This window comes from Lathyrus oleraceus, chromosome 2 (genome assembly GCF_024323335.1).
Source record: "Lathyrus oleraceus cultivar Zhongwan6 chromosome 2, CAAS_Psat_ZW6_1.0, whole genome shotgun sequence".
Classification (NCBI taxonomy): Eukaryota; Viridiplantae; Streptophyta; class Magnoliopsida; order Fabales; family Fabaceae; genus Lathyrus; species Lathyrus oleraceus.
The window spans coordinates 147,344,115-147,356,089 of record NC_066580.1 but is presented as its reverse complement, the minus strand read 5'-3'; the positions used below and the strand labels follow the sequence as shown (position 1 = coordinate 147,356,089).

Genomic DNA, 11,975 nt, shown 5'->3' with positions numbered 1-11,975 from the left:
ATCCTTCTCCTTAAGCCATATAGGCTTAACTCTTTGAGAGAATTGAGAATCCTTCAACCTGAGTAAAGACCATATATCAACAATTACTTTAGATTTAGTCTCTACCTCCTCAACAATTAAACTACTTTGATCAGCCAAAACAACTCCAAATTACCCATAACACCTCTAAGAGACTTAATATGAACATCCAGATTACCAAAGACCCGCTTATTCCAAATCTTTAAGAGTAGCCTTGAGGGATTGAAGCTCACCGATAAGGGCATATACTTTCCAACCCTTAATGGAAGAAGTCAACAAGGAACTAAGAACCAACTCGAAAAACTCAGGTTGAGACAACTAGTGATTGTTAAACCGGAAATATTTTGGACTCCATAACTGATTATCTATGATGCATAGGTACGAGTATGGTACCCAATGCGGGTACTAGTACCGGTACATGATACGACAATTTTAATAAAAACCAAGATACGAATACATTAATAAAAAATAAGGATTTTCTATCAAAATGTATGGATAAAGAACTAAATTAGTAGGTACATAATAAAATATCATTATAAAACTTTTAAAAGATCTAAAATAATGTCAAGATACAATAACAAATAAATTAAAATACATAAGTATAATATATTAATATTTGAGAAAAACACAAATTTTACTCAAAATAAAATAATGAGAAAAAATGAAGTACTACGAGTACATTACGTGTATCCGGTACGGGTGTGTATCCGATACTAGTACTTCACCATTTTAGAAATACTCATGCTTTAGAACGAATTATCATACTTCAAAAATATAGGACAATGATCAGACATATATCTAAGGAGAGTCCATTGAGCAGCAATCCCACCATCCATCAAAGGTCAAGATGTGATAAGTCTACTAACCACATTTAAGAGAATATATTTTCCTATAGTTACAACTTTCACTAAAACTGAAATAATGTATAATAGTGGAATAAAAGATTCCCACACTTATAGAGGGGATCAGAAGGCCGTTAAATATGGTAAAAATTCATTCCTAAGTATAATTTTTTCTGTGAACAATTTTGCATTCTCTTCTAACAAATATTGTCATGAATATTTTTTATATCCATGAAACAAACACACCTTTAATCTCATGGGCAAGTATTTTGACTATGAGAAATATCTTAGAAACCTTTGTTTTTTCTGTCTTATATTACTATTATAAATACTCTTTTTAATAAAAAAAATTAATTCATTTCATTAATAATAAATTGATGAATACATGTTGGAATATCAATAAGAATATGAAAGTTAGCAAAAGATAGAGCAACCTTTGCCAAAGTATGAACAATTTCATTAACTTGTCTCCTAACGAATTTAACATAAAAGTTCATAAAATAACGGGTTAGTAAGCGTTTGCACTCCTTGATAATCTCGTCAAATTCTGTAATGTTAAATTGTTGGCTATTCACCTTGTCCGCTACGCTTTTTGAATATACCTCAAAATCTATATTATCCAAATGAAACTCATAAACCTATTTGATTGCTACTAAAAGCCCTAAAACTCCTCCCTATTCACCTCGGTAATAGGTAACACTCACTCGGTTCGAATTATGACAAACTATCTTCTTCAATTTGAACACAGACACCTATTCCTACCTTATTATTACTAAAATAAACTATATTTAATTCTCATTTGGAAGAAATGCAAACTATTGTAGAACAACTTTGTGATGGAGAGAACAACTTTGTGATGGAGAGGTTAGTTAACAACCAATCAAATGAGTTATTGCAAAAATTCCAATGACAAACTTTAAGTTTAGAGTTTGTTCATGAATTTGTTGTGGTGTATATATCATCTCTTTGACTTTAAATAAGTGGATTACTGTGTATCCAGTCCATTGATTAATTGGTACATATGTTAGATGAGAATCGTTGTACTTTACACAAAATAGTTAGACCAAACCCAATATCTGATGATGTGGTCACCAAGTCCAACAGAAAGAAAAAAAAATGTGACATTAAAAAAGGTATATTCAAATATCTTAGCTTCAAAAGGTGTCTTGGTTGATAGAGATAACTACTTTATGTGACCCACAAGAAAAATCATAGAACTTTCTGTCTATTGGTTCTCTGGTGTAGACTGTTAATTTTTATTTTTATTGACATTACTAGAAAATTTAAATTATTATAGAAAATTTAAAAGGACAAAAAATATGAAACTCCTCAAATGAAATGAAATTAGAGAAATATTTTTATTTTTTTAGTTAATCTTTTTCTTTAATTTTTATTTTGAAAAGTGATCATATCAGTATTAATATTACAGCTTTCATTAAAAAAAATTGAGGTTGAACACGTTTGGATCAAAGAAATGTTAAAATTAGAAATATCAATGAATGAAGCAAAATAATGGCGGAAGTTTATTTCTCCCTCTCCTCATTTCTGTAGGGACTTCCACTGACTTAAAAATAATTTAATTTCTATGATATTTTAATCAAATGACTAATAAAAAAGCAAAAAAATTGACTATAAAATAAATATAATATCAAGACATTATGTTAAACTTGATATAAATGAAACATATGTATAATAACATTTATAATTATGATATAATTGTCATAATGTAAAGTCTTTGAATTTATTCAACTATTTTTATTTTTACAATTTTAAAAAAAAAAAAAAATATATATATTTTTTAATTATTGATTTATAATTATCAACAACTTATTTATATTAATAAATAAATATTATCGGTAAAATTAAATTCTAAATCAGCAATTTAAATATATTTAATTCAACTAATATATATATGTTCAACATATGCAATTTCGGATATGACATAGGTGATGATTTTATATATTGCTAAAATCACATTATGACTACAAATGAGAGACTTTATCATGAATACTATTTAAAATCACGTTTATTTTAAGTTTTTTCTTCAACCAACTTGTTAAAAGGACTTAACAACAAAGAGCACCATGCTATATAAGATTGTTCCATTCAACTCAATTTGCAGAGTTAGTTCCACCAATTTGCTAGGTAGCTTCTGTGCATAGTTTTGTGCAAGCAAACCAGCAAAGACAATTCAAAGAACTGATCATGGCGATGATGTCTTTTACATTCATATTCCTACTAGCTGCATATTGCATGCTTCCTCTATCAATTGAAGCAATGGTTCGCCACTACAAATTCAACGTACGTGCATTAATTACATTTCCAGCGTTATTAATATGTTTATTTCTTGATTAAGTTAAAATGCATGCATACAAGAATTCTAGAGATATATTTTGATTTTGTTTGAATGAGTAATGTTAATGTTGATTTAGGTGGTGATGAAAAATGCCACAAGAATGTGTTCAACCAAGCCCATTGTAACCGTAAATGGGAAATTTCCCGGCCCCACAATCTACGCTAGAGAAGATGACACTGTTCTTGTAAAAGTAGTTAACCATGTCAAATACAATGTTAGCATCCATTGGTGAGTTTGTTGAAGTTCATAATTATATAATTTCTGATCAATTGAATTTTTATATATGCTTTTCTTTTTAAAAATAATGATGAATTGATATTGAATAGGCATGGAATCAGACAGTTGAGAACAGGCTGGGCTGATGGGCCGGCATACATAACCCAATGCCCGATTCAACCGGGCCAAGTGTATATGTACAATTTTACCCTCACAGGACAAAGAGGAACACTTTGGTGGCATGCACATATTCTCTGGCTTAGAGCCACTGTACATGGTGCTATTGTCATTTTACCTAAGCTTGGAGTACCTTACCCTTTTCCTAGACCTCACATGGAACAAGTTATAATATTGAGTCAGTTCATCTTTTTCTTTGCCGCTAAGCAATTTTTTTTGAAATGGTTTAAGGATTTTTTTTTAAAAAAAATTTATTTGGTTTAGGTGAATGGTGGAAATCAGATACTGAGGCAATAATAAATGAAGCTTTGAAATCTGGATTGGCACCTAATGTCTCTGATGCACACACAATCAATGGTCACCCTGGACCTGTTCAACATTGTTCTTCACAAGGTAAAATCTATGAAATTGGGGCTGCCGTTACGCTGCAAATTGAGGTTGTAAAATCATTTATGTTATAATGCAACACTAATTTAAAACGAGGATGTTGTTTTCTGATTTTTAAACTCCGATATACAATTTAAGGTGGATGAGTCTTGTAAGACACTTTGAAATATAATTTCGATTCTAAACTAAGAGTGAATTTGTTGTCACGATCCACTCAGATTCAGCCTTTGTCATTTCTATTTGTAAAGAAAAATAACAAGAAATACTAACATGAAAATACTAACATGAAAATATGTTTATCAATGTTTTTCAATTATGCAGAAGGATTCAAACTAGAAGTTGAACCAGGGAGAACCTATTTACTAAGAATAGTTAATGCAGCACTGAATGAAGACCTATTCTTCAAAATTGCTGGACACAAACTAACCGTTATTGAAGTTGATGCTGCTTACACAAAACCATTCAAAACAGACACAATAGTAATAACACCAGGACAAACAACAAATGTACTTCTCAAAACCAACCATGTTTCAGGCAAATACATGTTAGCAGCTTCAACTTTCATGGATGCACCAATTGCTGTCGACAACATAACCGCCACAGCCACATTAAATTACCCAAATACCCTAAGTTCAACTATCACAAAACTCACTTCACTCCCTCCAAGAAACTCAACAACGATAGCTGAAAACTTCCTTGACTCACTAAAAAGCTTAAATTCCCCAAAATACCCTGCTAGAGTCCCTATAAAAATTGATCATTCATTGTTTTTCACTGCTAGTCTTGGTGTTAACCCTTGTGCTACATGTGTCAATGGTAGTAGAGTTGTTGCAGCTATAAACAATGTTACATTTGTTATGCCGAAAATTTCTCTTCTTCAAGCTCATTTTTTCAACATGAGTGGTGTTTTTAGTGATGATTTTCCGGGGAAACCGGAAATAGTGTATGATTTTACCGGGAAAAAACAGCCAACGAACCTTAGTACTAATAGAGGGACTCGGGTTTATAGACTTGCTTATAACTCGACGGTTGAGTTGGTTTTGCAAGATACTGGAATGATAACTCCTGAGAATCATCCTATTCATCTGCATGGATTCAATTTCTTTGTTGTTGGTAGAGGACAAGGGAATTTTAAGGCTAAAAAGGATGCTAAAAAGTTTAATTTGGTTGATCCTGTTGAGAGAAATACAGTTGGTGTTCCATCTGGTGGGTGGACTGCTATCAGATTCAGGGCTGATAATCCAGGTAAAGTTATCAATTTAGTTTTTTCGGAGACTCTTAATGCTGCAAAATTTTGATTCGGATGGCCTTTTATTAAGATTTGATTTAGTTTGATTGAATTTTCTGACCGAATTAAAACATAAAAAATTTCTAGAGATCGCGGATTCGAATTCGCACTATCAGTAGCCTTACCATATAAAGGCTGCAAAATTTATAAAAAGAGTGTCATTGAAATTGGTTATTTGTATTAAAGATTGAAGTATTTCTTTATCACAATTTTTATCTTATATGATAGATTGACATGTGGTGTTGATTTTGTTAGGGGTGTGGTTTATGCATTGCCATTTAGAAATTCACACAACATGGGGATTGAAGATGGCATTTGTTGTTGACAATGGTAAAGGACCAAATGAATCTTTACTACCACCTCCAAGTGACTTTCCCAAGTGTTGAAAAGATTAATACCAATTTACAATCTTTGCTTAAAGAGAAAGAGGGGAAAGATACATACAAGGAAAACTCTATACATTCCAAAGGAATAAACAATCAAAGCTAATTTTGTAGCAAAGATTTTCTTCGAGAATAAGACCAACTAACATGTTCTCACTTTCTCTGTTTTCTTTTTCTCTTCATTTGATGTATAATGTATTGTGTGTATATCAATTTTTTTCTCTTCTTGAAAAATAATTTTGGTTTCATGTAATTATACAATAGTGCTAAATAAAATACAAAGATAATGCAAAACAAATATAAAGTCTGCATCGACGTGGTTATACGATATTGTCCACTTTAAATATAAAAATTCTAATGACTTTTTGTCTTTTAAAAAGAATGTATGGTTGATTTGAAGTGTATAAGTATTGCATATAAGTTACTTTTAATTTTGATTTCTAAATAATGTATTATTATTTTGATCAATCTAAAAATAGTTACATTAATCAAGACTAAATTTGATCAATCTAAAAATAGTTACACTAATCAAGACTAAAAGAAGAGACTGCGAGCATGTGGGCTCAACTTCAAGTTTGTATTAGTGTGGTTACTATTTATCATATTGTGTGTGAGAACTCTCACAATTTTATACTTTAAAAAAAATCATGAAAATTATTACACTCAATGTGAAGAATACTTCAACTTTGTCCTTAAAAAAAGAGAGGATAAAATCATGAAAATTATTACACTCAATAGAAACAATACTTCTTAGCCTCGTTACTAGGAGAATAAAAAACACTCCTCAACAAATCCAACAATAATATGAATAATATATAGTATCGCCTAGTTAATAATAAAAAACCCAAGAGTTCGATTCACACTCCCAATATAATTTACTACTATTTAAAATATAATAATTGGTATTGTTGCAATTTGCATAAGCTTTAAATGAATTAGAAATATGATTATCAGCATCGCGTTCTAAGTAATTATGTCCAAGATATCCAATATATTATAGGAATTTCTTAATACATTTTATATATATATATATATATATATATATATATATATATATATATATATATATATATATATATATATATATATATATATATATATATATATATATATATATATATATATATATATATATATATATATATATATATATATATATATATGTCACAACGCAAAAATATTTAAATATATTTAAATTTCGAAGATGCATCTCCAGACGTACTAAATTTAATTGAACGTTAAAATATTCTGAAGATGCATCTCCGTTTATTTTACGGAGTTACATTTCCGTAACGCATAAGAACATAATGTTTCATGTTATGTTTTGTTTACGTGTATTCAGATGAAGATTTATAAGCGTTATGTGTTGGTGTAAGCCCTAGAGGCCAATACTTTTGGTACTTGTATCGAATTATTTATTAATAATAAAAAGCTTTTTTTTATTATGTTTGTTTAATAAAGTCCATAGAATAGCTAGTCCGTTTAATGTATCAAGTGTGACTTAATCATGAGATCCCATTAAACATAAGGACATTATTCTTAAAGTATCTGTAGTCGAGCTTTGTTGTAAAGCGAGATAACATTAAAGCAGTAAGACTATTATGTATATAGACGGATGATCACATCTCACGGATCATGGATAATGAGTTATCAAGTCTTAAACATAGGTATGAATATTAAGAGTAATATTTATACTGGATTGACCCGCTATGAGAATACTATATAGAATGTTATGCAAAGTGTCATAAGTTATTCTCATGGTGATAGTGGTGTATACCACCCATCGACCTGAAACCACTATGGATCCTAGATGTAGAGTCGAGTGCCTTATTGCTGATCAAACATTGTCCGTAACTGGATGACCATAAAGACAGTTGATGGATACTCCACGAAGCATGCTGAGGGACATGAGTGACCTAGATGGAATTTGCCCATCCCGCATAATATGATAAATGTCTAAGGGCCCAATATTGAACTGGACAAGGACGACACGGTCTATGCCTTGTGTTCAATATAGACATAAGGGAAAAAAGGTAATTGTACACATAAGTATTATCACAAAAGAATTTGTCACATCACATGATATTTTCGTGTCTTTGGTAGCAGTGGTGTGTTGCTAGATACCGCTCATTGTTTATTATGTTAAATACGTGATTTAATATAACTACCAATATCGCGAGAACCTACAGGGTCACACACAAAAGGACGGGTTGATGAGCGATAGAGTAAATAAGTGTCATACCCCAATTTTGTCCCTACCCCGATGCAATTCTCATATGATCCATGGCCATACTGCACATGCATGCTTTCATTATTTCATCATCATAATTTCATTGAACTTTCATAACCAAATACATATTACACAGACTCAAGGCAAGGTGTTTACACCCGTGGAAAACTGGGGTTTATCCGGTTAAAGTTCTGGAAAAAAAATTGGACTGGGTAATCAATTACCCTAATCATGGTAATCGATTACCCAGACAAAAAATTGATTTTTTTGCCATTTTGGACTGTGTAATCGATTACCCTAATCATGGTAATTGATTACACAAACGAAAAATTTATTTTTTGGCCATTTTGGATTGTGTAATCGATTACCCTAATCATGGTAATCGATTACATCTGCGCAGGCAGCAGTAGTAGCTCTGTTTTTTACACAGAGGATCTTTTGGTTCACCCCTTTCAACCCCATTGCTTCCTCTATAAATAGAGCACTATCCCCACTCATTTTTCAAGCTTGAAAGCCACAAAACCTCTGTCCAAATCACATTCAAGCTCCCTCTTTTCAACCTAAACCCTAACTCACCCAAACCCTCTTTTCTTCTTTGAACCACCCAACCACCATGTAAAAATGCACAACCCCCACACGACAAAAACGATAGCAAACTTGTGACCTTCACTTACATAATCATTCACCACCACCATATAAACATACACCTTCCTTCTCTTCCATTTTCCTACCACAACAACCATAACCACCCTCTTCAAAACTTTTTGCTTCATTCTCAAACCCAAACACAACAACAACCTAATTTTGACACCACAATCTTGGTAATATTTTGGACTCAAACTCCTTGACATTTTTGGTTTTGTTTTGTGTTTGAAAATGGATTTTTTCTCTTGGGTTGTGTTTTGAGAGAGATTTGAGTCGACTTTGAGACAAGTGGTTTTTGTTGGGTTTACACCCTTTTGGGTTTTTTTTGCTCTTACTACTTTTTATCCACCATTTTCAATCAAACTTTGTTTCTTGTTATCATTTAATATTTATTGTTGACTTGTTGTTACATTTATTTGGTTGATGAGTTCTATTAGATCATGGCCATGGTTTTTTAGAGTTTGTTAAATCTTCAATGTTTCAAACCTATTAATGGTTGATCAATAGATCATTCATGATACTTTGAGGCATTGATAGATTGCCTCTATTTCACCCATATTTGAGTCATTTGATGCATAGATGAAACCATATTCTCTATATATATTAACTTGCTAATCCATTTGCTTATTGTTATTCTACTAACTACTAATTACTAACATTTACATTATTGCACTTTAATTCCTTGCAATTTATTTTATTGTTACTAACCATTAACTACTAACTTCTAACATTTATATTATTGCACTTTACTTCCTTGCAATTTATTTTATTGTTCATTTACATTCACTAACCATTATTATTGTGATATTACCATTTTTTATCTTGTGATTTACTTTTATGTCATTACCTTGTAATTTACATTCAAGTACTCATTATCATCATCATTGTACAAACTCATCATGCATGTTTATTTACTTGTTATTTATTTTATTATCATCATATATTAAAAATAACAAAAACATGATAAAATGATAAAGACCAAAAATATTCACTCCACTCTTAATTGACTTGGACTTAGAGGATTCCATCTTAGGACCTTTTCTTGGAAGTCTTCCTTTACTCTTTGTGATATTTTGTAAACACTTGGATTTTCATCCGTAACTTACATGCATATTGTAAGAATGGCATCATGACACCACCTTAGGGGGAGATGTTTGTAAGACCATTATCCTTTGTTTAGCTTAGGTCACTTTAGCACACAAAAGGCTTTCTCTTGGGCTACCTTACAATGAGACTCTTTAATTCCTTGTTGGTTACTTTGCATTCACGTTGCATAAGCTAAAATTCATAAGCAATCTCATTTCGAGATCATTTTCATAATTCAATTCATATGCACATATAAATACAAACCTCAATCAATATCGAGTGCGCCGTTTCCAAATCAATTCAAAACACCTTTGTAAGTCGATTACTTGTAAAAGTATCGCCATCAACCTCACATGGCTTACTCTTGGGCCTTCTTACAATGAGACCTATTCGGTTTTTATTAATCGATTAGATGAACTATTCACTAAATAAATTCAATTCATTCACAAAATACAAATTTAAAACCTCGATCCAACATCGAGTTTTCTCTTAAGAATTAAAGATACCTAATCACAATCAAATACTATTTCACTTAAGAACAAAAGAGGTAATGGTTTTGAGTTTTCAACTTCTCCCCTCGATTATTTAAGCATGAACTCTTTTACTCGATTAAATCAAACAACCGTCATTCCTAATCCAATTAAGCATAAACAAATCAAATTCTTTTACAATAAGAAATAAAAAGGGAGATAACTTTGAGTCTTCAATTTTCTCTCCTCGACTATTTGAATACAAGTTCTCTTACTTGTTTAGTCAAATAATTGTCGTCCCTCTACAAACTTCCAAGCCCCGATTAAATGAAAATATTTTTACAATAAGTTGAATGAAAAAGGAGTTGACTTTGAATTTTCAACTTCACTCCTCAATTGGACGAATACGAGTTCTCTTACTCGGCCAGTCGAACAATTGTCATTTCTCCGCAAACATACAACTTAATCAAACCACTTTCATAACAAATTATACGAAAAGGGAGATGGTCTTGAGTCTTCGGTTCGTATCCTCAAATGCTTGGATATGAGTTGTTTTACTCAGTCGTTCAAGTATTTGTTGTTCATGCTAAAATACGTCAATCTTATACAACCTTATTTTCATAAATATTCAGATGAAATAGAGAGCGGTTTAGAGTTTTCTATTCCTTTTCTCGGTTATTAGGATACGAGTTGTTTTACTCGACTATCCGAGTAATCGTCATCCAACCAAAAACATCTCAACCAATCAAAATATCTAACATATTAATCCAACTTGTCACCCTCGCGTGATCCAAACTCTTTTCAGAAAGAACACTATTTAATCCTTTCTAATGCTCATAACAAACCAATGCTTAAGCCTCCGCCGAGAGTAGACAAGCCAACGTTTAGCCTTTAGAACGCGATCTAAACAGCTGTTCACTAAAAGACACCAACCAACCGTAGTTCCCCGAACTACGAATGCTCTGATTTCCTTATTATACCATAAGGATGCGTAGGCAGGAGATTGTTGTATCTTCGCGAGCACACTAATAAAAACCTCCCCTTTCCCTTTCTGAGGTTCTCATCCATTTCTATTTTTAATAACCTAAAGATAACAAACAAACATAAATTAACACTCGAAACACACAATTGAACTAAAAGGTTCCCGTTGAGTACAACGGACGTGAGGGGTGCTAATACCTTCCTCTTGCGTAATCCACTCCCGAACCCGAATATGGTTGCGACGACCATTATTCCATTTCCTAAAGGTTTTATCGATATTTTCCTATCCCTTCATTGGGATAAATAAAGTTCGGTGGCGACTCTGTTCGAACAAAATAATTTTTCCGCGACCATCGCGAGGAATCGTATTTTTCGAGATGCAACAATAAGGAACATTGTAAGGTACGGTGTACTTAAGTGAATTGTAGAACATCGTAAGGTACGGTGCAGTTAAGTAGAATACTAAATATGGTAAGGTACCACGTGCTTAAGTGATTTTGGTATATCATAAGATATGGGCAACATACACTTAAGTGGGCTTTTTAGCTTACAACCCACACAAGTGGTTCTATAAATAGAACCCTTGTGCAGAAGCATTTGTTCATATGAAATTTCGCTTCTCTCTCTCTCACTCAAAGCCTTCATTCGTAGCAGGTAGCACTGAGATTAAAGGAATCCGTTCGTGTGGACTGAGTAGAGGCGTTGTCACTATTCAACATTCGTGATCACTCCTTAGATCTGCATCAAAGGTTTCAATCGCCACAAGAGGTAACGATTCTATCACTGATCATGCCCATTCGTAAGGATCACTAAAGGAGAATTTTTTTTAATTTCCGCTGCATTTTGGATCACTATTCTCCTTCATTATGTACCATGTTATGTGATGAGATATAAAT

General features: G+C 32.1%; 1 protein-coding gene across 1 annotated transcript; it reads left to right on the top strand.

The window, feature by feature from the left end:
• Nucleotides 1–2,980: 2,980 nt before the first annotated feature.
• Nucleotides 2,981–5,920, top strand: LOC127118581 (laccase-4). Its single transcript, XM_051048794.1, has 6 exons — nt 2,981–3,161; nt 3,293–3,444; nt 3,543–3,787; nt 3,874–4,002; nt 4,318–5,241; nt 5,540–5,920. Exons 1-6 carry the CDS (start codon nt 3,066–3,068, stop codon nt 5,668–5,670), a joined length of 1,677 nt encoding a protein of 558 aa, XP_050904751.1. The 5' UTR covers nt 2,981–3,065; the 3' UTR covers nt 5,671–5,920.
• Nucleotides 5,921–11,975: the final 6,055 nt, after the last annotated feature.

Coding starts and splice junctions, on each gene's coding strand:
- LOC127118581 (XM_051048794.1), top strand. CDS start 3,066: ATGGCGATGATGTCTTTTACATTCATATTCCTACTAGCTGCATATTGC. Junction 4,003..4,317: donor TCAACATTGTTCTTCACAAG/GTAAAATCTATG, acceptor TCAATTATGCAG/AAGGATTCAAACTAGAAGTT. Junction 5,242..5,539: donor ATTCAGGGCTGATAATCCAG/GTAAAGTTATCA, acceptor TGATTTTGTTAG/GGGTGTGGTTTATGCATTGC.